The 27163-nt window shown below is 48.0% G+C and overlaps 1 protein-coding gene across 1 annotated transcript in view; it reads left to right on the forward strand.

Moving 5' to 3' along the window:
• The window catches only part of NKAP (NFKB activating protein), a 237436-nt gene that overhangs the window by 11678 nt on the left and 198595 nt on the right, over positions 1-27163 (forward strand). Inside the window, exon 2 of the mRNA XM_086918538.1 lies at positions 24316-24396. Coding sequence (XP_086774664.1) covers positions 24316-24396 — 81 coding nt within the window. The remainder of the gene's footprint in view (positions 1-24315; positions 24397-27163) is intronic.

The following is a 27163-nucleotide window of genomic DNA, read 5'->3' on the forward strand; positions in this document are numbered from 1 at the left end:
TGACAAAAGTTTGACACAAAAATACATCTTTGGCCTGCAACCACTGCAATATTCAATAAAAGTACACTAAACCACCGAATGGAGTCAAACTTCCCTACAGTACCAGTACCTCAATGACCAAGAGCTGCCCAAAATTTATGCAATGCAAACATTGGTGACAGTAAAAGTGAAACTCAAAGATAAATAACCTAATGGGTGGCTGGACAATCACAGTACTTGGTTATGAAAGCAAGGGAAAAAAAGCTTTCAGCACAGGTAGGCATCATCCTTCAAAGTGAACATAACTCAATGTGTATGAATTGGCACCAAATAAACGGAGACCAGATTAAATTGTACTTAATCATGCCCTATATCATAATTGTGGGGGAAAAAGGCAACAAGCTTCCTCCATCTACGCACCTGGGATCTGGAACAACATCCCTGTATGCACCAGAAATGTCAGAACTCTACTCTAATTTAAGAAAGAGCTGAAGACACATCTCTTTATAAAAAAAATGTAAACAACTTACTTAAAAGGGTTTTAAAACTTGACGTAACCTAAAGCAATTTTGCGCTGGTGCATAAACAAGGCAAATGATTTTAAATAGTTCTACTATAAAGACTAGGACTTTTGCGACATATCAGTGGGTCCCGACCCACAGTTTGGAAAGCACTGCCATCCGCATCCCTCTTGAGTAGGGTTTACTAACCTATTATGCAGCGCACCCCATTAAGTAAAATAACCAGGCTGGGATCACAAAGACAATAATAATAATAAAAATAATAATAATAAAAATAATTTTCTGTGAAAAGCTAAAATTGTCAAAATTCATCGTTAGGCAACACATTGTAATGGGGCTGGGCGACATTCTTTACAAGACGTGTAGGTTTAAATCCTTATACTGCATATATGTAGTGTAAAATGCTGAAAGTGAGCAAAACAGATCAAGGTTTGAGAAGGTCGAGAAATTATGGGGAGAGGAAGGTGTGTCAAAATGATGCTCATATGTATCACACATTAGAATTTAACATTACATTACAAAGGTACCAATTATATTGGCTTGTTGTTCTCTTAAATGTATCCTGTATGGACCAAAGGCCACAGGTTTTGAGGGAGAGTTACTGGCAAATTTAACATTGTATACTTTGCTGCTGATTTTACTGCAGTATTTATCCTTCTGCAGGAAAACTGGAATTGACTGCGAAGTATGTCACAGTGGCTACATTAGGAACGCTCTTTGGGGTAGAGGGGGGGCACAGTCTGCCGAATAAGAAATGGGATGCGTGAAAGAAGAAACAGTTCACTCTCAAGGGCGCAAACACCCCACCATTTTAAACATGTAAACACAATTACAGCGCGATGTTTGCAGCCTGCCAGTGTGGGCTGCCTCGCATTCCTTTTGGTTACTTTTGTCGTAATCGTTTGCACTGCAACTAAAAGAAAAGGGCAACAAAGGGACATCGGAGGAACGGGTCAGGTTTACAAATAAAGCCTCAACACTCACCCTGCAAGTGACGCCCGTCACATAAGCGCCCGGATCTCGGAGTGGGAGGTGGAGGCCTCTGCGCCCGGCTCACTGATGACGCAGACCAACCGAGGAGGAGGCAGCAGTGAAGATAGAAAACGGACAAGGATTGTAACTTTCATCTTTAAAGTACGTGTTTCATTGATCTCTGGTGTGCTCTCGTACCACAGCTTTATAGCTTGGGAACGGGAACTACAACTCAATAACACGCCTAATAATAAATAAATGATATCTTGATGCTCCTCACAAAGACGGCGGTATGGCAGGGATGGCTTTGATGAGTGGGAGGTGGTCAACCAATGGATATTTATGCTATGGGCGGCATAGGTAATGAAGGGTAAGGAGGAAGGCCTCATGCTGGGCTTTTTGTAGGCGGGGTAAATGGAAGTATAGCAACACTGGCGGCCTGACCTGACGGTTTTAACATATGGCTGGGGAGTTGCAAAGACCGTAACACGGCGGACAGGGGAGGGGGCGGAGCGGGGAGAGGGGAGAGGTGCGACACGGCTGGCAGGGGAGGACAGTAGGAGGAGGAGGGGGGAGGAGAGTAGGGGAGGCACGGCCTAGCTGCCGTGCAATCAAGAAGTGAGGGGGCGGAGCTGGGGGAGGCAGTGAGAGAGAGAGTAGGCAAGGCTGGGGGCATGTGCACGCGCTTTTAAGCTCCATGCGCATTGAGCTTAAATTTCTCGTGCACTGCAAGGAATCGCCACGATTCCTTGCAAGTTGGTTAAAGAGTGGATAAGCCCCCATAGTCTCGCAAGCTCGATGCGCATGCGCATCGACAGGCGAGACCTAAAAATCTTGGAATTGTGTTCGACGATGATCTCTCGTTCCGTCCACACATTCTGGGATTATCAGGGAAATGTTTCGGCATCCTCAAGATGCTCAGGAAATTCCTCCCACTGCTCTCCCTGCAGTATCGTAAGAATGTAGTCCAGGCGCTTGTGGGATCTCGTCTGGATTATGCAAATGCGCTTTTTGCAGGCCTACCAAAGTATCTTTTATCCAGACTGCAAATCGTCCAGAATTCGGCGGCCAGAGCCATCTTTGGCCTGCCTAGGAGAGCCAGTGCCTCATCGCTACTAGCTAGGCTGCACTGGCTACCGATTTCTGGCAGAATCAGATTTAAACTCCTTACATTGGCGTTTAAAGCCCTTCATTCTGTTGGTCCCAACTATCTTAGGAAGCGTATTGCTTTCTATGTGCCACGGAGGATGCTGCGGTCAGCTGACTTGGCCAAAATGGAGGTGCCTGCGGTCAAACGTGCCCGGATGGGCGGCCGATCCTTCCAACATGTGGCAGCTTGCTTGTGGAACGAGCTCCCACTTTCTCTCCGGAAAGCGAATAACCTTCTGGCTTTTAGGAAGGAGCTGAAGACTTTGCTCTTCACTAAGTAATCATCGTGACTGTAGCGTGTCTGCCTTTGGTTTCATGGTTTCTTTCAGGCCTCTTTGCTAAAGCGCCGGGACACCCTCTCGGGGTAGCCGTGCGCTCAAAAAGTACGGCTTAACATTAACATTAACATTAATGGCATTAATCCCAGATTGAGGGTGGAGGAAATAAATAATGTGCTGATCCTGCAACAAACTTCCAGTGTTATGATTAGGGTTACCAGCTCATTATTTTGATGGCCCTGAAATAAGCAGTCACCTAAAGCTGTATTTTTAGCACTTATCTGTGAATACTTAGAACAGCAAATATAAATAGAAAGCACTTTTAACCCCTCCCATGCTCGTGACGGAATTGTTCCGTCACGAGCCTCAGGTGGGCTGTGCTGGTGACGGAATGGTTCCGTCATGGCCCTCTCGCCGCGCCTGCGCGGCGCGAATTCCGCGCCTGCGCTAACGTTCTGTAGCGCGGGCGGGGCCGTGAAGGAACCGTTCCGTCACAAGCACAGCTCACCCGCGTGCCGTGACGGAGCGGTTCCGTCACGTACACGGGACCGCCGCGCGGCCCCCCCGACCCCCTTAGCACTGCGGCGGAATAGCCGCCGCAGTGAAGGGGTTAATTGTGTTCTAGGGATGCCTCAATGATCCATGACTGATAATTAAAGAGAACAAAGACAGAAAAGTCACATAACTAATTAATACATACTTGTCTATTTATAACTCTGTTTAGTGTCAAGAGCAGGTCTCTGCAGGCTCTTTAAACAACACACAGCAGGCATGTTTCTTTTGGCAACCCAACTTTAAACTTCATGCATCACCCACAAAGTCCTCTACCTCTAAATGCCTACCTACTAGGCTGGAAAACTAAAAATATCTGACACTCAGCGGGGATCGAGAAATGCTGAAGCCCTCCTGCTGGACCTCCAAAATTCAGGCAAGAATGCTTTATAAAATGAGTCCTCTCAGGCAGCGGAAGAAGGATCTGAAGATCCCTCCCACCAGCTATTCTCAAAACCTCTAGCAGTGCCACGTTTAAAAAGGATCTCAAAAGGGCGGCTTGCAGAGAATTAAGTGAAAGAACTAAAGTAACAGTGGAGAGTTACTGTAAGGGTCCAATACAACCAGGGTTACAAGGTTACCTGGTAGGCGTGACAAATAACTGGGACATATTCTGGTTACCTGGTAAGCATGACAAATAACCAGGACAGATTCTATTTGATTCGACTTTGCTTCCAGTTAATCCGTCACATTGTTACATTTCCCAAATCAAAGGCATGGTCATCAAATTTACCTAACATTTTGAACTACCATGGGGACTTTGCAAAAGGGGGTACCACCTGAGCACCAAAGCGAGGGCTCAATAACATATGCTAGGAACGCTGATAGCCGAAAACAAATTTTATTCTGAGGAAGAGGTACCAAAGTAAATGAGTAGCCAGAGGAAAAGGCAGAGGATCTAGTTTGGGTAACTTGCTGAGCGAAAAGACCCATGCTGTCTCCAGATCCACTTTTTTTTAATCAAAGGAGGGAGGGAGAAGCAGAGATTCATTCAGCTTCCATTAGGTATAGAAGAGATCAGTGGAGAATGAATCACAAATTCTGTAATTACCAGGGTCTAGAGTTCAGGTATGTCGAAGACCCTCATTCACATGCAACAAGTTGTGCGGTATATCCTAGATCTCCGCCCTGTCTGTATGTGAGTAGCCACACAATTGGGTCTTTTATCACTAAAACACTGGGTTCTCTAAATGATCTCCTTTTCACCCAGAGGTGGACCGTCTGGTTTTATGACAGTTGTGATAAAAAGTGTGAAAGTGTTCTAGCGTAGTGTGAGTTAAAAATGCCTCCTATCCTCAGCTTGAATCTTTAATTACTGAGGATGGGGCAGGATTAAAATGTGTAGGGTGGTGCTCTGATGGAAGTGTTACTGTTTCACTGCTCCTGGTGATAGTTCATGGAAGGTCGACATGTTTCAGTCAATGGTAGCCCTCTCATGTTTATGGGACTTCTTCAGAACCAGATCGTAGTTTGCTGTTATAAAAAATAGCTTATGGTAGGTAAGTATGTTACTCACCGATCTTCGTTGAGCTCATTCGCTTGTCTTCGTTATAGAGTAATAGTTGCTGGTTTAGTCTATCACTCTTTTGAAGGAGAACAGTTTAGTTCCTACGGAGTTGTTAAGGAATCTCGCTCTTGTTGAGCTCCTGGTCGCGCTTGTGCTGACTCTGTCCTTATCACCCCGGAATTGGTTGATCCACTCCATAGCCAATGGGTTCTGTTCGACCAAAGAAGGAAAGGTTATGAAGAGAAGCTGGCTTGGTGGATAAATGATTGGGAGTCAATAAAATGGTTAAACAGGATGGAGCAGTCCTAGAAGTGAATGCAGATGTACTTGGTGAAAAGCACAGTGTCCTAGTTGTGTGACTTTACCTTCTTACGCTGCCTTGAAATCACAAGAATTTAAGGAGTGCTAATCTTGTCTGGGTTTTGGGGTGGGCACCTGAGGAAGAGGATTCAAACCTGAGAACACTTTAAGGGAGATTCCTTCACATCAAGTAGTCCTACTTGATGTGAAGGGAGATTGCATAGCGGTTCAGAGAACTGCCAGAGTACAAACCGGAAGCATTGTCCAGAATGGAGAGGAAGATGGACCAATCTTGGTGCCCAATGGAGGCGATGACACTGAAGAACTAATTTAAAGGTCAGCAACTCTGAGGGATCTAAAGTATAGACTGTAGAAGAGTAGGATCTGCTTACTATGGTTACCCCCACTTTTTGCTGGTGTTTCACAGTTTTTTGACTTTAGTCTGGATGGGGCCCTGCTATCCAGGACCCTAGCCTAGCTGCTTCCTCTCTAAAATGATTGCGTGTACTTTAGGTAAACTCCAGTGTGGTTACTGGGGTACCCTTGTGAGTTCTCAGTATATATGTACACTAAGTACTAAGAGCATAGGTACCCCAGAGGCCTACCAGGGGCTGCAGCATGTATTATGCCACCCCTGGGAAGCCTTCCAAAATGACACTACAGGACTGCTACTGCAGCCTTTGTAAAGTGGTGAATGCACCCCTTACTAAGATCTAGGATACCTATATCTACCTTTATTCACTGACACATATAAGCTTATCAGTCTCTCCTATGGCAGGCCTTATCAATCTGAAGGCAGAGTGCTTAGTTTTGTGTGAGAGGGTGCCCATGCATGAGCTGGGCCCCTCTGCAGCTTTCGGAGCCTATCCTCTGAGGCTGTTCTGTGATGCAGCCAGACCATATACTCTTAAGTGCATTATAACCTCGCTGTAAATGCTAACTTTGGAATGGCTGCTTGGAAACGTCGTATATCGTGTCAAACACTTTGGAATCCTACAAACCCCACCCCCCCCACCCCCCCCCACCCACCCACCCACCCGCCAGTCCTTGAGGCGGGGGTAGAATTCCACCCTTCTAGAGGGAGAGACATGTACACACTGGCCTAACCAGTAATACTTTAAAAGAACCCTAGCATCACAAAATGGATGCTGCAGCCACATACACGGGTCTTACCTCCTGCTGCTGAACGAAACTCCGGCAGGGGAGACCTGGACAATAGGTTTTCTGTCACAGGGAGTGCTTTTCAGACCGCACTGGGGGCACATTTGGTGTCCCTGTGCATAGCCCAGTTCAAACCAGTTGTAGGGGTACTCTGTCCCTGCTCTGGCGCGAAACTGGACAAAGGAAGGGGGTGTAACCACCCTTCTTTCGTGACTCTCCCATAGGTGGGTCCCCAGAGTATGTCCAACCCCTTTTCTTAGTATAAGTAAGGGACCCCTGGCAATAGGACTTTAGATTACACCTGGACGAAACTCTGACACTGAATCCTGGAACTTCGATGCTCTACTCAAGACTAGAGGATGAAAGAATCTCCCTTGGGGTCAAGGAGGAACCAACAAAGCATCTTTCCGGTCTGCATTTCCAAAGCTCCCGCCGGACTCCAAAGTATTTGCGACACAGGACACGGACTTGCAGACTTCTCAGAGGCGGATGCGAGATCCCAGCAAAGCTGAGACCCGCAGCCCTCACGAGTGACGTGGGACCCGAACTCCTGGACACCGAGCACATTTGCTAGTGCATCGACTTCTCGAGTTTTCCCGAAGTTGTTCATTGGGTTACTTGTAGCCATAGCCCCGAGCACCATATGCACCATGCACCGAAGATTGTGGGCCTACACTCCATGAGAGTTCTGTGAGCCCGCTTCTTGCATTTCAGCTCGAGGCCCCTTCGCGATCCCTGGTCCGTCGACTGGTGGGTCCCCTCGAAGGTAACTCTACTTTTCCTTTGCCTTCCCTGGTTGCTCCAGACGTGCCCTGACTTCCCACCGTGTGGTGAGTCCCTCAGACCTTGCTGGTCTGCACCAAAGCCAATCTCTGCTTTCTGCGTGGGTTGCTGTTGCCAAGGCTTGTTAGGTCCAATCCGGAAACAGACACCGCAGCACTCGACATCTGTCGTAGGACCGCTCGAATCCAGAACCTGGTCGTCTTCGACGCTTCCTGGTCCTTGTGGCTGTAGAGTCAAGCTTCACCTTCATCTGCAAGCACCAGACATCAGTGGGCATCCGCCTATCGCCTTCCTGGTCACTGGCAAGTGACCTAGACTCTATTCCCTCTGCTTTCAGGTTCTTCTCATCCTTGATCCAGGCTTGGATCACTCCGGACACTTTCCACTTGCACGCCAGCAGCACTTTGCAGCAGATTGCCACTGACAATGACGACAAAACCCGCCATCAGAAGACACCCATACACCCTGCTTCCCTGGGTGAGGTAACTCGAGTACTCAGGTGCTCCCGTGGGTATTGACTCTAGAACCTCCTAGTTCGAAAAGGGTTTGCTCCAACTCCTCTTCTAAGTGGCCTTTATCCTTAAAAATTCCAACAGTGACTTTCCCATAGAAGTTAATGGTGATTCACGGCTGTGTTTAGACACTGCACGCTTCCCCCATGGGTCCCCTGTGTCACTACCTTGGGTGGTTCCTGGTGGCCCCAGCGGTTCTACAGGCTCTAGGCCTTGCCTCTATGTCAGTCGTGGTTCTTATACCACTTTCTTAATATATGGTTTGGTACACCCCTAGGGTTCAACATATATACTGCTAATTTACTGTGTGCTAATTAAGTTTACTGAATGTACTTTTGCCTCTAGCCTCTCAAGGAGACTAGAGGGATGTGTTTAGAATAAATACATATATTATATATATATATATATATATATATATATATATATATATATATATATATATATATATACACCTGGTGTGGTTCTCCTTTCATTTGATCATTCACAAGATTATAAACTGGTAAAACAAGCTGCTTTACATTCCTTCAAGACTTGGCCTGAAGGCTGCTCTCCACAGCTACCACTAGGATAGCTTTCTATAAAGGTTGTCTTTAACCTACCATCAATAAGGGTCGTTTGGACTGGTGCAAGATGGCCACTAGAATAGTGGACAGCACATGCTAGGCCAACTTTTCACATAGACTGCATAGGATAATACAGCTCAATGACTATTGACAGGAGATAGATATAGGATGCAGAAGTTGCAAAAGATAGAAGTGAAGTGAGGGGCTCAGGCCTTGGTTTTGTTCTCTGCTTGGTTGCACATTTTGGTGAATGGTAAAATGTTTGTAGTCATCTAAGTGGAGGCAGAGGAGCCCTATGTGGAATGCATGACAGTAGCAGTCTGAGAGGCTGGAAATAGCGGAGTGGTCTGGGTGAGATTCATCACCCTTGCCTTATGCTCGGATTGAGTACTTTTTATGGATGATATCATCCGCAATTGGAGTGGTTTACGTTACACACAAATTTTCAATTTTTTCACAGTCGCTGATTCTAGAAATTATTTGGTTCCATGCCTAGTGTGCCCTGGCAACCCCAGGAGATTCCAGCCAGTATGCGTGAAGTATTCCTCCTTTGACGTCGAGAGTCCCCACGGAGAGGGAGGACTTTTCTTATTCTATCTTCAAAGCATTTCTGAGAGGGTTTTGTTTGAAATATTCTTGCTTGTGACATTTGAGCCATGAAGTGGTGCGCGTCATACTTTGCTCAAACTTTGTTTGTACTTTGTCGTGTTTCATGGCAGCAATATAGATACTTAAAAAAGATGTTTTTTTGACTAACTGAAGAGTGATAAAAAACACTATCAAAGCATGTGAGACAAATGATCACTCATCACTACAGTTTAGTCAGCTCAACGAAAAAGACTATATAGCTAACTTAATGTGTACTGCTCCTCACACAAGGCCGGTTTTGTGACTAAATACTATACCATGATTGGATTAAAAGATGCTATAGTGACTGTGAAGCGCTCTTGAGGGACCGATAAATGCGCATTTGAACTCCTGGAGAGCCTGAACAGAGAGCTGACGGGCGGGACAGATTTATATTTGAGGACTACATCAGCATGGGGCACGCCTACGCTTGCAAGCCGGGCACAAGCACTGGACAGCGGGATTGAGGTAGGGTGGCAGTGTGGGCCCCCCCTTTCCCCACGTGCTAGCGACCTTAAAAAGCTGCCCATGTTAGCCGGGACATCTGCCTACCGGTAGGTGGTGTAAACATACCTACAGGCCCAACGGCTCTATTCCGTACAATGGATTAGTACCACGACAAGACCCGCAGCGACCAACGAATAGGCCCACCTGGGGGTTGTGCGCGGAACGGACTGTTGTGACCTGCCCTAGGGGACCGGCACTCTAATAGACTGCATAATGAGCGTCAGGGGCTCCCGCGCAAATCAGCAAGGCAAACTGGACAAATTCGCCTACACTAAAGACTTTCCACCCTACCTGAAGCTAAGGGTCAGGCGGGGAAGCAAAAGGAGGGCGATGGAGGTCCCAAGGTAACACTCTACGATATCATGGAGGCCCTCCACAAAGTACAAACAACGGTGGGTTCCATCTCACCTGACGTCACGTTTTTGAGAGCAGATTTTCAGAAAATGTCAGCTAGGGTGACAGAGGTGGAGCAGGCGACAACCACTCTTTCCAAAGACTCTGCCCTCTTAATAAAGAAAGTAGCACGCTTAGAGGCGGAGAACAAACGCAGGGCGGAGAAGCTGGATGATCAGGAAGGTCATTCTCGTCACAACAATGTTCGAATAACGGGAATTCCAGAGTCGGAAGGGAACCCTGCTATGGACCTCTATATAGAACAACTCATAAAAACACGCCTGCAGCCTAAGGGACTCTCGTCATTCTTTTCAGTGGAGAGAGTACACAGGGTGCCGGGCGGTAGACCAAAGCCTGCCCTACCACCCCCCACCACCACCCCCCACGTCCTGTGTTGGCCCGCATTTTCAATTTTCGTTACAGAGACTCCATTCTTCAGACGGCCAGGGTGGCACCGCCCATCCGCGTGCATAATTCTGTGATCTCATTCTTCCCGGATTATACGGCGGCTGTCTCGGCGCGCCACAGGAGCTTATTCAAAGTCAAAAAGGCACTGAGAGCCCGCGAGCTCTCTTACTCTATGCTGTTCCCTGCAAGGCTCCAAGTGGCGGCGGAGGGTAAAACCTGGTTCTTCAATACACCGGAGAAAGCGGCTGACTGGTTGGAGGGATGGTGAACAGCGGGAAGGCCGGGGAGGCCACAGAGGGACCACAGGCGACTGGTATGAGAGAGAGACTCGGAAACTTCAGAGCAGGAGGGAGAGGCAGCGGAACACTCGCAGACAGAACCAGGAGAATGCACACTTGTCAGTGACGGGACCTCCGTTGGGAATACTCTTACATGGTTGGCGATTTTTAACCCAGTTATACATACCGTCAGTGGCAACTTCACCTTGCTTTAATGACCACGAAGAAAAGGCTGATACATGCAGACTCTGGGACCTGGGGATTGAAAGGTCTTCCTTGGACTCCCACCCCAGCACATTTAAGTAAAGTTTGGGGAAAGGGGATTTGAGCACTCTGCTGAGTTGGGGTTGCAGACAGTTCTGGGTCCGCGAGGCAGGGAGGGTGGTGGTGGGGATGGGGTTGTTTTCTAGTTTGTTGTATTTTTGTTATGTTTTCGGAATATATGACGATTATGAAGTACTTGCAATCACAGGGACACGCTGGTGCTACATTATGTCCCGAATCACTGGGAATACATGAACTATTGACCACTATAATGGGAGACGAAATAGCGAATGACACAGAGAGAGGGGCCACCACAATGATACCATCCCTTACAGTGCTCACATGAAATGTGCGTGGTTTGGGTGACAAAATTAAGCGAGGTTTAGTGTTATATATTAAAAAAGAAGGCCCAGCGGTTATATTACTGCAAGAGACACACTTGATGGGCATGTCCACGAAAGCAATGGATAGGTGGGGCTATAGAATGATGGTACACTCAGAATTTACGTCCAACTCCAGAGGGGTAGGCATCTTAGTTAAAAAACTGTTTCCCCTAATACTAACAGAAGTCCAGACTGATAATGCTGGGAGATTTGCTGCAATACACGCGCAGTGGGAAGGCAGACCGCTCAATATTGTGTCAGTTTGCTCCCCCCCGCACTTCACGCAGTGGCCTTCCCTGATCTAAGTGCCTTTTTGTTGGGATTGCCGACAGGGGAATTGCTTTTGGGTGGGGACTTTAACATGGTAGCAAACGACTCCCTGGACAGATTTCCCCCACGAGTGGTTCCGACTGGTAACTCACGGCTTAGGAGCTTCATGGAAGCGCTAGGATTGATAGATGTATGGAGGAAATACCACCCCACAGAGCGCCAATACACCTATTACTCCAATGTTCATAATAGCCTCACAAGAACAGATTATTTTCTGGGTTTAGTGGGTAGCCTGCCACAGGTGGACATTCGACCGAGAGGCATTTCTGACCATTCCCCATTACTACTTACATATACCACTCACCAGCAACAGTGACAGCAAATTTACCCGATACGCCCTGGCTATCTGCATCCTTAAGATCAGTAAGAGACTTAAGAAAGAGGCGAAACATTATTTTCAGGAAAATGAAGGATTGGTTACTTCCCCCAATGTCTTATGGGAAGCATTTAAAACGGTCATCAGGGGACACGCTCTGGCATCCATCACAGCCCACAGGCGGGAGGGACAGAGGGAGTTTCAGGCTCTGGAGTCAGACCTGACCGCAGCAGATGTACAGCATAGTAAGGACCGACACATCACATTCTTTACACCTTGCTCAGCAACGACATAAAGAGTACTTGACAGAACTGACCAAGCAACGATTACTGAACACAGGGAAACTATTGGCGTGGTTGGATAAACGGGACAAGAGCGACCGGTGGATAGCGAGGCTTGATACGGGGGTGGGGGGGGCTGGACCCTCAACAGATCCGCACGCAATAGTGCAGAGACTGGCGCAACATTTCCAGACCATATATGCCTCAAGCTCCAACATCTCCGTAGATGAGGCGATGACATACATACATACATTCAAGACCTTGCTATGCGCAAGCTGTCCCTGGAAGAGGAGTGGACGCTAGTGGCAGAATTGACCATAGAGGAGATACAGGTGGCAATTCGGGCCCTGCAATCGGGCAAAGCGGGGGGCCGAATAGTGTACCGATCTAATTATATAAAAAAGTTATCGGATACCGTTGCGCCCCATTTACTAAATATGTTCAATGACAGTCTGCAGGCGGGAGAACTCCCACCAGATCAGCGGACGGCCACCATTGTGGCTATCTTGAAACCGGGGAAACCAGCAGATGTTTGTGCCTCCTATCGGCCCATTACTGGGGAAAGGTTATATCTGCTTTGTCCCAGATATGTAATACACACATTGATACTCACCCCGGCTTTGTCTTCTGTGAGAAGTTGGCCTGGTATATAATGCTCACTAGTTCTAGTGATCACTTTGTACCATGCCAAGCAACCCTTATGATGATGGTTGTAATTCAACCTTGTAGACCAGTTATCCTAGTGGTAACGTGGACAAAGCAGTCTTAGGCTAAACTCTGAAAGGCATGGGAAGCCAGCTGTTATACCATACACAACCCCCTTGAATCCCAAATGAAAGGGACACCACACAGATATATATTGAAAATATATATTGATTTATTAACTATTAAAATCCCCTGGACTCTTTATGAGCACAGAAGCACAAGCGTTAAATCACAAGACAGTTTAAAATACACAAAAGTTGCACAATATGGATGAGCCCTAGGGGCCACCTAAACCATATACTAAGAAAATGGTATAAGAGATACCAGGAGGAAAGTGAAGAGGCCTAGGGCCTTGGGAATCGCTGGAGCTATTCGAGACTGGAGTTAACTAAGTCGGGAGAGGCCCACGGGACTCGGGTGCAGTGTTCAAAGTGCACGCACTTTCCAATACAAAGTCTATGGTGCGTAAAAAGTACAAAGTTAGGAACCTTCCGAGTGACCTACGGAGCTGAAACTTAAAACACAGGCCCTTGGGATGTGTACCAGTGCAGGAGCACCGGCGGAGCTGAGTTACCTCACCCACAGGAAGCGGGTGCACAGGGTCGAAGTTGTGTCGGGTTTCGTCACGCTGGTCGATGGTGCTTGGAGCTGAAGATGCTGCAGGCGGCTCGATGAGAAGAGTTCCGGTGGATCCAAGGGTGGATCTGAAGATGTGAAGACCTGAAAGCAGAGGGGACAGTGTTCAAAGTCACTAGCCAGTGACTACCCTGGAACCAGATTGCAACCAGGCGATGTCGGGTGCAAACAGGCGTTGTCGGGTAGCTTCTTTCTGCAGCCACGTGGATACCCGGGGTCGAGGACGTCCAGGAGTCGGTCACGAGCTGTCCCACGTAGGCTTCTCGCTGTTGGCGGTGTCGGCGACCTGATCGGAGCAAACAGGCCTTGGCAAATGCAAGCCACGCAGAAGTTGAAAGATGCTGTTCACTCGGACCAGCAAGGTCAGAGCGGGTGCTCCTTTTCACAGGAGCTTGGGTAGGTCTGGAGCAACCAGACCTGCTGTTTAAATCTTCGGGTTCGTCGCCAAGATGGCCGCTGACCACGTGGCTAGTGGCCGGGATGGCGCGTCGAGTGGCACAATGCAAAAGGGCCCCACGCAGATCGTGGAGATGCTGGAGGGCTGATCTTCGGTGCAAGGGCTGCTCGGTGGTGGGGGTTCTCAATCCCCAAAGCACAACGTCGAGGATGCCTCAGAAGCTGCGCAGTCAGCTTTTCGGGTGTCTTCCAAGAGGTCCGGTCCCACGTCACTCGGTGCCTCCACGGGTCCCTTCTTCGCAGGTACTGTGGATCGGGCTCTGAGAGGTCTGGGAATCTGGTTCTTGTCGGGCTCTGGGCTCGGGCTCCGGCGGGAGGCGGCGGCAAAGCAGACGTCGAGTTGCTGGTTGGTACCTGTGTTCACAGGGTGGTCACTCCTTGGCCACAAGGGAGATTCTTCTTCAGTCTTCTGTGCAGCAGAATGTCGAAGTCCAGTCGTCTTCCTAGTTTAAAGTTGATTTCGGGATGATCTGCTGTGCAATGGCACTGCTCCCCCTCTTATTCCCAATCTAGGGGGTGGATCACCTACTAGGTCCCTCCTCTGGGAGGAACCAGGAAGGGGGGCGGTTACACCCCCTTTCCTTTGTCCAGCTCCGCGCCAGGACTGGGGCTGGAAGGCCCCAGAACCGGTTTGGGCTGGCCTATGCACGGGGACACCTTGTGTGCCCCGGGCATGTCTGATTCTATTCAGCCCTGTCCTACCCAATACACAAAATCCTGTCTGGGGTGGTGCTCGCACCTCCCAAGGCAGGAAACCCTTTGTCCAGGCCACCATCTGCCGAGTTTCGGTCAGCAGCAGGAGGCCAGACTTGTGTCTGTGGTGGCAGCGTCCATTTTGTGAAGCTGAGGCTCTGTTTAACTTTAACCGGGGTTAAGGCTACATACATGTCGTGTCCCTCTAGAAGGGTGGAATGCTATCCCCGTCGCCAGAATTGGCGAGGGGATAGTATTCCAATTCGTATGACACCTTACTCGACATGTTTTGATAAAGCCAAACCAAAGATAGCATTTAACCGCGAGGATTATAATGCACTTAAGAGTATATGGTATGGCAATATCCCGGAACAGCTTAGGGAGTGGTTCCCGACAGCTGCAGACAGGCTCAGCTCATGCCAGAGCACTATCTCACATATTTCCAAGCACTCTGCCTCCAGGATTGATGAGGCCTTCCCTAGGAGTGGCTGATAGGAACATATGTGTCCAGTTTAGGGTTAGGCACAGACATACTGTACCTAAGTAAGAGGTGGTTACACCGACTTACCCCAGCTGAGTGATCAGCCAGTTGTGTCAAATATGGAGGCCAGGCCAGGGGTGGCATAATACATGCTGCAGCCCCTGGTAGGCCTTGGATACACCTATGCCCTGGGCACCTAGGGTGCACTTATACAGGGGCTCATAAGGTGAACCAGTTCCAATTCGTAATGCACCTAGAGTGCATTGGCAGTAATTTAGAGAGAGAACAGCAGGCTGTGGGTCTGATTAGCAGGCCCACAGCCACATTAAGTCAGAAACCAGTGAAGCAAAAAGCAAAAATTTGGGGTGACCATAGGATAGCAGACCCTACTCTCCTACATAACCCCCCCCCAAACGCAGGGACATTAGACTAACCTTGACCAGTTGTGTCTTCATGTTCTAAGTGGAAGTACCTGGAGAGACCATCTGCGTTGCCATGGTCAGTCCCTGGGCGGTGCTCCACTGTAAAGTCCATCCCCTGTAGGGAAATGGACCACCTGAGTAGTTTGGGGTTTTCACCCTTCATCTGATTAAGCCATAGGAGGGGCTTATGGTCGGTCTGAATCTTGAAGTGAGTACCAAATAAGTATGGCCTCAACTTCTTCAGGGCCCACACCACAGCAAAGGCCTCCCTCTCTATAGCTGACCAACGTTTCTCTCTGGGGGTCAGCCTTCTGCTAATGAAAGCAATGGGCTGGTCCTGGCCATCTACATTAAGCTGTGAAAGCACTGCTCCCACTCCCAACTCAGAAGCATCTGTTTGGACAATGAACTCTCTCGAGTAGTCAGGACTCTTCAGGATAGGTGCAGAGCACATGGCCTTCTTCAGGTCATCAAATGCCTTTTGACAGATTTCTGTCCACTGAACCTTTTTGGGCATCTTCTTGGATGTCAGATCATTAAGAGGAGTCACAATGGACCCATAGTTCTTAACAAACTTCCTGTAGTACCCAGTCAGGCCCAAGAAAGCTCTGACCTGAGTCTGGGTAGTTGGAGGGGACCAGTCCTTGATGGTCTGGATCTTACTCTCCAGTGGTTGAACTTGGCCTCCACCTACAAGGTGGCCCAGGTATACAACCTTGCTCTGCCCTATCTGGCACTTTGTTGCCTTGATAGTGAGGCCTGCCTTCTGCAGAGCCTCAAGCACTTCCATCAGGTGATCCTCCCAGGTGGAGCTAAAGACAGCAATATCGTCCAGATAAGCTGCACAAAAGTCATCCAACCCAGTGAGGACTTGGTTCACCAACCTTTGGAAGGTGGCAGGTGCATTTTTCAAACCAAAGGGCATCACCACAAACTGATAATGCCCACTAGGGGTAGAAAATGCTGTTTTGGCTTTAGACTCCTCAGCTAACCTGATTTGCCAGTAGCCAGCTGTCAAGTCAAATGTGCTCAAATATTTGGCAGAAGCCAACTTGTCAATGAGCTCATCTGCCCTTGGAATAGGGTGTGCATCTGTCCTGGTGACAGCATTGAGTCCTCTGTAATCCACACAGAACCTCATCTCTCTCTTGCCATCTTTGGTGTGAGGTTTGGGGACCAGAACCACTGGGCTAGCCCAGGGGCTCTCTGAAGGCTCAATGACACCTAATTCCAGCATCTTTTGCACCTCAGTCTTTATACAGTCCCTGACGTGGTCAGGTTGCCTGTAAATTTTGCTTTTTACAGGAAGACTGTCACCAGTGTCCACCACATGTGTACACCAGTTAGTCTGACTGGGTGTCAATGAGAACATATGCCTGTATGCCTGTAGAACTTGTCTGCAGTCATGTTGCTGATGTTCAGTGAGGCTGCCACCTAAGGCCACACCATCAACTGAGCCATCCTCAGGGTTCTGAGTGAGCAGGTCTGGGAGAGGGTCACTCTCTTCCTCCTGTCCCTCATCTGTAGCCATGAGCAAGCCCATGTCTGCCCTGCTGACATATGCCTTCAATCTGTTCACATGGAGCACCCTGTGGGGGCTCCTGGGAGTTCCTAGGTCCACCAAGTAGGTAACCTCTCCCTTCTTTTCCAGAATTGTATGGGGTCCAGACCACTTGTCTTGGAGTGCTGCTGGGGCCACTGGCTCCAACACCCATACCTTCTGTCCAGGCTGAAATTCAACAAGGACAGCCTTTTGGTCATGCCAAGCTTTTTGTAATTCTTGGCTAGCCTCAAGGTTTTTAGATGCCTTTTCCATGTACTCTGCCATCCTGGAGCGGAGACCAAGTACATAGTCCACTATGTCCTGTTTAGGCTTTTTGAGAGGTAACTCCCATCCTTCCTTCACAAGACACAGGGGTCCTCTTACAGGGTGCCCAAACAACAATTCAAAGGGGCTGAAGCCAACCCCCTTTTGAGGGACCTCTCTGTAAGCGAACAAAAGGCAGGGCAGAAGGATGTCCCATCTTCGCCTGAGCTTTTCAGGTAATCCTTTAATCATGCCCTTTAGGGTCTTGTTAAATCTCTCAACAAGCCCATTGCATTGTGGGTGATAAGGGGTGGTGAACTTGTAGTTGACACCACATTCCTTCCACATAGCTGTCAAATATCCAGACATGAAGTTGGTACCTCTATCTGATATTACCTCCTTAGGAAACCCCACTCTGGAGAAAACTCCAAGTAAGGCCCTGGCCACAACAGGAGCTGTTGTGGTCCTAAGGGGAATTGCCTCTGGGTACCTGGTGGCATGATCCACTACCACCAGTATGAATCTGTGCCCAGATGCTGTAGGGGGATCCATTGGACCAACAATATCAATCCCCACTCTCTCAAAGGGAACCCCCACCACAGGTAGTGGTATCAGGGGGGCCTTTGTTGTTCCACCTGCTTTACCACTGGCTTGGCAGGTTTCACAGGAGCGACAAAACTCCTTGGTGTCTTCAGACATGTGAGGCCAGTGAAAGTGAGGGACAAGCCTGTCCCAAGTCTTGTTCTGGCCTAGGTGTCCTGCTAAAGGAATATCATGGGCCAAGGTGAGTAGGAAGCCCCTAAATTGCAGAGGTATAACCAACCTCCTGGTAGCACCAGGCTTGGGGTCTCTAGCCTCTGAATAAAGGAGTCCATCGTCCCAATATACTTTATGGGCACCTTGAGCATTCCCAGCAGCCTCAGCAGCAGCCTGCTGTCTGAGGGGTTCAAGAGAAGGACAGGTTAACTGAGCCTGCCCCAAGTCTGCCCTAGAAGGTCCCCCTGTCCCCAGAAACTCAACCTGATCAGGTTCAAGTTCTTCAGGGACAGTTCCTTCAGGGGTCTCAAGATCAGTTTCTTGTGAAGCCTGATCCTCACTTGTAGGCAGTTGGGAAGGCGCAGCCTTAACCCTCCTGTTCTTCTTCTTGGGAGGTACTTGGTCCATTGTTCCAGGATCCAAGACCTGAGGTTCAGAGAGGCACTTTTTGGCCTGTGACCTGGTCACAGCAAGGACATGTGATGATATCCCTAACATCTCTGCATGAGTCCTGTACTCGACTTCTGACCATAGAGAGTTCTCCAGGTCATTGCCCAACAAACATTCTACTGGGAGATCAGCACTAACCACAACTTTCTTTAGGCCAGTTACCCCTCCCCAGGAAAAGTTAACAAGTGCCACACTATGTGTAGTAGTGACATTGCTGGCATTGGTCACCAGGTAATCATCGCCTGGCATGTATTGTCCAGGGTCCACAAAGTTAGGTGTCACCATAGTGACACTGGCACATGTGTCCCTGTAAGCTTGAGCCACTTTGTTGTTAATCAAAGGTGTCTGTCTGTATTTGCCCAGGTTACTGGGACTTATGTCAGGGGTCAAATCTATGTCCCCTTCACAAACCAGAACAGCCTGTGTAAGAGTTCTGACTAGGTCAGAATCTCCTTCAGTTCCCAAAGTGATTCCCACTAAACCCTTGGCCTGAGGACCAGCACTGCTAACTGTACTAGTGGGTGCAGATGCCTTAGGGGCAGCAGTGCTGGGGGCTCCACCCTTTTTACACTCACTTGTCCAGTGAGAGGTGTTCTTACAAGTTTTACACCAGGGTTTCTTCTGACCTTCTTTCTTCTTCTTCTTGGAAGTTTGGGACCCACCCTCTGTCTCAGTTTGGGGCCCTGTTGAAGACTTCTGGTCTTTAGCTTTCTGCTCCCCACCCTTCTGGTCTGTTTTCTTCTGGTCACCACCCTGGTTCTGGTTCTGGTTCTTTTGCTTAACTCTGGTTCTTACCCATTTATCTGCCCTCTTTCCCAATTCTTGGGGAGAGGTCAAATCTGAGTCAACCAAATGTTGATGCAACTGCTGGTTCTGACAATTATTTAAAATTTGTTCTCTCATCAGCAAATTATACAATCCTTCATAGTCTGTAACCTTGCTTCCCAGCAACCATCCCTCCAGAGCCTTAGTGGCACACTCAACAAATTCAGACCAGTCCTGAGTCTGTGTCTTCTGGGTATCTCTGAACATTAACCTGTACTGTTCAGTGGTTAAGCCTAACCCATCAATCAGAGCACTCTTCAGGACCAGGTAGTTTCTAGAATCCCCATCACTAACTGTGAGGAGTCTGTCTCGGCCTCTACCTTCAAAGGAGAGCCACAAGATTGCTGCCCACTGCTCCTGAGGGATCTGCTGTACTCTGCAGGCTCTCTCCATTGCAGTAATCCATTTATGGATATCATCCCCAGCTTTGTAGGGGGGCACAATCTTACTCAGGTTTCTATTATCAAAAGACCTGTCTTTATCCTTGTGGATATTGCTGCCACCAGTGGGTTCTATTACCCCACTCTCTCTAGGCTGTCTTGCTCTAGCAAGTTTCTCCTTAGCCAGGGCAACCTCTAACTCTTGCCTCTGGATCCTAAGCTCAGCCTCTCTCATTTTGGCCTCATGTTCCCTTCTCTGAGGGCTAGTCATCTCCTTTCTGGAGTGACCATGAGAGCCTCTAGAGACATGGGAGGTATTGGATTCACCTGAGTGATGCCTCCTCCTCCTATGGCCCTGGTTAAGTCCACCTGAGGGTCTGAATGGGTTGTTACCTGATTCATTCCCAAGTTGACTTAAGTTAGCCTGGTTCAGTCTACTGACCAGCACCTGACTATCTCTGTCATCATCTGACTCATTGCTTTCCACCTCCTCCTCCTCTTCCTCTACATCTACTTGAGGAGCTCCAATGGTGGAGGCTTCCTCATCTACTAGGATGATAGGGGCAGGGGTGTCTACAGTGTCATCCTCTGAAGGATGGCCTCCTTCAGCATTCCCTGTGGGGTTTGCTTTAGAGGTCTTTAGAGCCTCAGACTGATCCAAGAGCTCTCTTAGGTGGTCTGTAGTAGGGGAAGGCCCTGTCTTCAGACCCCTTAAGACACAAAGCTGTCTTAATTCCTTAAAAGGAAAAATAGCAAACTGGGATGGTGCCCTTGGAGGGTCACTCTCAACAGGAGTAAGTCCACTGGACCCCTCTGTTCCAGACATTGCTCTAGTGTGGGTGGATGTGTTGCAATCTACCTACACTGGTGTTTACCTACTAAACCTATCTAGTAGTTGTAGCTAGGGTGTGCTACTCCCTTTGCTCTACAACAACTAAGTTCAGTAGAACTTAAGTATACTAGTCTTGTTTTATATGTACCTAGCAGGTACCTGTGTGATCTTTCAGATGATAATCTCAAAGATTGTAATGGTAAAACAACAGCAAGCTCAGATCCCAATCCGCTGCTCACCAATGTGAGAAGTTGGCCTGGTATATAATGCTCACTAGTTCTAGTGATCACTTTGTACCATGCCAAGCAACCCTTATGATGATGGTTGTAATTCAACCTTGTAGACCAGTTATCCTAGTGGTAACGTGGACAAAGCAGTCTTAGGCTAAACTCTGAAAGGCATGTGAAGCCAGCTGTTATACCATACACAACCCCCTTGAATCCCAAATGAAAGGGACACCACACAGATATATATTGAAAATATATATTGATTTATTAACTATTAAAATCCCCTGGACTCTTTATGAGCACAGAAGCACAAGCGTTAAATCACAAGACAGTTTAAAATACACAAAAGTTGCACAATATGGATGAGCCCTAGGGGCCACCTAAACCATATACTAAGAAAATGGTATAAGAGATACCAGGAGGAAAGTGAAGAGGCCTAGGGCCTTGGGAATCGCTGGAGCTATTCGAGACTGGAGTTAACTAAGTCGGGAGAGGCCCACGGGACTCGGGTGCAGTGTTCAAAGTGCACGCACTTTCCAATACAAAGTCTATGGTGCGTAAAAAGTACAAAGTTAGGAACCTTCCGAGTGACCTACGGAGCTGAAACTTAAAACACAGGCCCTTGGGATGTGTACCAGTGCAGGAGCACCGGCGGAGCTGAGTTACCTCACCCACAGGAAGCGGGTGCACAGGGTCGAAGTTGTGTCGGGTTTCGTCACGCTGGTCGATGGTGCTTGGAGCTGAAGATGCTGCAGGCGGCTCGATGAGAAGAGTTCCGGTGGATCCAAGGGTGGATCTGAAGATGTGAAGACCTGAAAGCAGAGGGGACAGTGTTCAAAGTCACTAGCCAGTGACTACCCTGGAACCAGATTGGAACCAGGCGATGTCGGGTGCAAACAGGCGTTGTCGGGTAGCTTCTTTCTGCAGCCACGTGGATACCCGGGGTCGAGGACGTCCAGGAGTCGGTCACGAGCTGTCCCACGTAGGCTTCTCGCTGTTGGCGGTGTCGGCGACCTGATCGGAGCAAACAGGCCTTGGCAAATGCAAGCCACGCAGAAGTTGAAAGATGCTGTTCACTCGGACCAGCAAGGTCAGAGCGGGTGCTCCTTTTCACAGGAGCTTGGGTAGGTCTGGAGCAACCAGACCTGCTGTTTAAATCTTCGGGTTCGTCGCCAAGATGGCCGCTGACCACGTGGCTAGTGGCCGGGATGGCGCGTCGAGTGGCACAATGCAAAAGGGCCCCACGCAGATCGTGGAGATGCTGGAGGGCTGATCTTCGGTGCAAGGGCTGCTCGGTGGTGGGGGTTCTCAATCCCCAAAGCACAACGTCGAGGATGCCTCAGAAGCTGCGCAGTCAGCTTTTCGGGTGTCTTCCAAGAGGTCCGGTCCCACGTCACTCGGTGCCTCCACGGGTCCCTTCTTCGCAGGGACTGTGGATCGGGCTCTGAGAGGTCTGGGAATCTGGTTCTTGTCGGGCTCTGGGCTCGGGCTCCGGCGGGAGGCGGCGGCAAAGCAGACGTCGAGTTGCTGGTTGGTACCTGTGTTCACAGGGTGGTCACTCCTTGGCCACAAGGGAGATTCTTCTTCAGTCTTCTGTGCAGCAGAATGTCGAAGTCCAGTCGTCTTCTTAGTTTAAAGTTGATTTCGGGATGATCTGCTGTGCAATGGCACTGCTCCCCCTCTTATTCCCAATCTAGGGGGTGGATCACCTACTAGGTCCCTCCTCTGGGAGGAACCAGGAAGGGGGGCGGTTACACCCCCTTTCCTTTGTCCAGCTCCGCGCCAGGACTGGGGCTGGAAGGCCCCAGAACCGGTTTGGGCTGGCCTATGCACGGGGACACCTTGTGTGCCCCGGGCATGTCTGATTCTATTCAGCCCTGTCCTACCCAATACACAAAATCCTGTCTGGGGTGGTGCTCGCACCTCCCAAGGCAGGAAACCCTTTGTCCAGGCCACCATCTGCCGAGTTTCGGTCAGCAGCAGGAGGCCAGACTTGTGTCTGTGGTGGCAGCGTCCATTTTGTGAAGCTGAGGCTCTGTTTAACTTTAACCGGGGTTAAGGCTACATACATGTCGTGTCCCTCTAGAAGGGTGGAATGCTATCCCCGTCGCCAGAATTGGCGAGGGGATAGTATTCCAATTCGTATGACACCTTACTCGACATGTTTTGATAAACCCAAACCAAAGATAGCATTTAACCGCGAGGATTATAATGCACTTAAGAGTATATGGTATGGCAATATCCCGGAACAGCTTAGGGAGTGGTTCCCGACAGCTGCAGACAGGCTCAGCTCATGCCAGAGCACTATCTCACATATTTCCTAGCACTCTGCCTCCAGGATTGATGAGGCCTTCCCTAGGAGTGGCTGATAGGAACATATGTGTCCAGTTTAGGGTTAGGCACAGACATACTGTACCTAAGTAAGAGGTGGTTACACCGACTTACCCCAGCTGAGTGATCAGCCAGTTGTGTCAAATATGGAGGCCAGGCCAGGGGTGGCATAATACATGCTGCAGCCCCTGGTAGGCCTTGGATACACCTATGCCCTGGGCACCTAGGGTGCACTTATACAGGGGCTCATAAGGTGAACCAGTTCCAATTCGTAATGCACCTAGAGTGCATTGGCAGTAATTTAGAGAGAGAACAGCAGGCTGTGGGTCTGATTAGCAGGCCCACAGCCACATTAAGTCAGAAACCAGTGAAGCAAAAAGCAAAAATTTGGGGTGACCATAGGATAGCAGACCCTACTCTCCTACATCTTCTAAATATCTGGGAGCTACAGATTTGTCAAGAACTGAGAGGTAGTGGGTCTCTTTGGGATGCATGGTGCGAAGCACAATATAGCCAGAACTTGGAAGGGAGTGGTCAAACCAAGATACATTGACTGGGAGTCATACATGGACTTGTTTATGCAAGCGGAGAAGGTTATCTACGAATGCAACGGATGCCCGTGTAAATGGACAGAAATCTGGGGCCCTGGAATGAGAGTAGAGGTTTGCTATGTACCCCTTTCAGCGATCCTTCCGCATTGGCAATTGATAATGATGATATGAAATGTTTTGAATATAATGGGAACTATGAAAAATGTGATTACATTGTAGACCCTGTGGGACGATTTGTCTTTTACTGTACTAATATATTGCGATTACCGGAAAGTGTTGATGACTACACCACACTGCACTTGCTTTGGTTTGTATTGGTTTTATGTTGATTCTTTCAATAAAAAGATTTTTTTTTTAAACATAGATAGAAGATTGAACACCAGCACCACTGAGACAAATGTTTTTGAATTGCTCTTGAAGATGCCCAGTTGTAGCACTGTTTCTATCACTCAACATTGTAGCCCAAAATACATTCATGATGACTTACCATTGATGCTAAAGTTCCATTGCCCTTCTTGCTTGGATATTTCACCAATCCAGATGGACAAACATGACTGTATACTAAGTACAGAACATTTTAAAATCCATGTATGCATTTTCCATGACCAATGGAAAGTATGTGAAAATAGACTGTATAGGTTCATAGATTATTTTATAAAATGCATTTCTCCTGAATTGTGTGTTGTGCATTTGTTACAGGAGATTACATGAAAGAGAGCGGATAGGTGAACTTGGAGCTCCTGAAGTCTGGGGACTTTCACCAAAGGTTCCTGACCTTGAGTAAGACTTATATACTTGTTAAAGAAATCTCACCTTTACTTGTTTTTAAGACCTAAAACAACTTTTGTTTTTAACAATTAACATCTATGAAGGGATGAGGGCTGAAAAGGTTGTAAATAATGTTGGGACCAAACAGAAAGGAGAGCATTGTTGAACAATAAAATAAAGGGAAGGGGGTGGTAAAGAGCGTCTTCCATCCCCTCCGCTCCTACAATGTAAGGTGAAAGAAAAAAAATATATTACTGGTTAAGGAGTCATGGTTATGCCTTTGGATTGCAACATTACGCCATGAGTTATTAATATTGATCCCACTACAGCTATATGGTGGTGTAGGATTTGTAATGCTAATCTGAGATTTTAGTTTCCTGTTATGAAGTATTGAATTGATGCATTTGAACATAGTATAAGTAGTACTGTTTTGCTTGTCTAGCTAGCTTTTTGTTTTTCATTCGCTCACATCAACCCTGTCATTTCCTTAAGAAGATTTGTGTTGTCTCTCCGGGTATATTGTCATGGATGCAGTTTCTAGGGATATTCCTTTTACCAAGTTATGACTCATTAATTGATATTTTGCTTTAAAACAGTTTCCAAAGTCTGTGGCCTCCTGCCTAAGATTATCATTTAGTTTTAAGCATTTGTTGCGTGTTGGCGATGGGAGTGTTTTTTTTTTTTTAAACTAAGGAGTGTACGCCTGCATTCAATGTGGCACGTGGTCATGGCATTCCATGGTGAACCAAATGTGCATATTACAGGGATAGACTCAAACAGCAGCATGGTCCTCATCCATGCCCTGCTCATAAAGAATTTTTGCTAACAGTTTAGTGATGAACTCTTCACTTCCTTTTTCGATAATCGTTGATTGAGAATGAGTAGTCCACAGTGTGCAAGGTGGGCAGATAGTGCTAGTGCCCACTAAAATCTATCTCTTGTACAGTTCATTGAACACTGGGATCAGTAGATCCTGCCCAGGCTGCTTTACAGCAAACTTAACTACATAGAACTAACTTTGCCCCAAATGGTAGGGGTTGGTGGGGTAAATCTTCAATAGCTCGTAGAGAATGTGATTGAGTAGGCAAGGCTGTTGGAGTCCACAGGATTTAGATAGGGGAAAACTCGGAGTCCTGTCATAACCTTTGATTTTTTTGTCCTGTAATGGCTCCAAAAATGTGACTTGATCTGAAAGTCTAGCGACTTAAATAATCTACTCAACTGAATTTTACTGCTCTTGACCCATAAACTGGTTTCAAATTATGTGATCCTGGGCAAGTATTTTAATTCACCGACATTCCATTTTCTTCTTTATCACTTATGCGAGCACCTTCAAATACTCGAGATCAGCATGTCTGCTGTACCGAAAACTCTTTTAAATCTTATAATACAAATCTAGCCACATATAGGATATGCATGACCACTGACTTGCCTCAGGTCATTAACTGCATTTTCATCAGTGTGGGGGAGGAATGTTTCTCAAATCGTGTTTTAAAACTGTCACTTTTAATAAAAACATAACTAAAACATACACGTATCCTGTCGGAGCCCAAGGGAGACAGGTTTGAATGTTAGCTGCCGGTGCGAGTCTTTGACAGGGTGTCATGGGGGTATGTCCCCAAGTTCCGGCGACAGTTAGTACCTCCAGTTGAAGTAGTAGCAGCATCCCTAATTTAAAGCCATTCCTAAACATTCTTGGGTCTGTCAAAAAGTGAGCTTTATAATTGTGTAGGTTGGACTATCAATGTAGCTGCATTCAAATAACTTCTATCTCAAGCCCATTGCTTTCAGTTTCTGTTTGGCAGCTATGAAAAGACTAGTTGTTCCTGAACCAGGTTTGTGTAGTCCGAAAAGATAGCTATGTTACATTTTTCAAATCGAGTTGAGGGAGAGATGGCCATGGCGGCACCATGGCTCTGAGGGCATGCTCAATGACAAAGATGTCAGAATTGCATCTGGCTTCAGGGATGATCTAATCCAGCCCTCCAAAAAATGCTCAGTAGACGATCCCTCCGCTTTCTTGGGAAAACCCAACACCATAAATTGATACGGCAGGAGCAACCATCTGCGCCCTTCGCTCTCATACCCAATTCTGCAACCGTTGTAGTCGTTGTGGCCATCTGTTGCTTTAAGGGTGCCACCTCCCACTGCTCGGTCTCTGTTTGTTTAATAAATTGGTTACCTCATCGGAGACTTCTTGTAAATAGGCTCTCAGCAGGATGACGTCTATCGATACGGTCTCTATCTGATGCTCCAGTGTCGTACGTGATCCCTGGATAGCCGCTAGAAGATCTGCTCTTGAGGGCACCGAGGCACTCTTCCCCCAGTTCCTTTGTGTCTGTAGCACCAGACTGCCTTGTTAACCTGTGGGTAGACTGTCACGGGCGGTATACTGCGTAATAGTGTTCGTCGCTTGTGAGCATGTAGATTTGCCTTAACCCATAATGGCCGTCTTAATGGTGTTTACTCCGCTAAATGCACTACTGATGTTTTGTGCTAGAGAATGCTCAGAAGCCAGTAGGGTCTGAAGCGCTAGCCCAGACACCGCAAAGTCTCTTTGCCATATCATCTGTGTCTCCTAGCGGCCAATGGAGTGCCGCAGTTCTTTTTGTTGCCCCACTAGACCACAGGACCCAAGTAATAATGAACCTCAAAGAGGTTGGGTGGTTATCGCAGCCCCCAAGATGCAGGTCCCCAGAAGGATCGAGAGGGCCTGGGGATCCCAAACACTGCAGGTTCCCAAGTTGCAATGCACAGGACAGCAACCACCTGTGTAAGT

Source organism: Lissotriton vulgaris, chromosome 4_1, assembly GCF_964263255.1.
Source record: "Lissotriton vulgaris chromosome 4_1, aLisVul1.2, whole genome shotgun sequence".
Taxonomy (NCBI): domain Eukaryota; kingdom Metazoa; phylum Chordata; class Amphibia; order Caudata; family Salamandridae; genus Lissotriton; species Lissotriton vulgaris.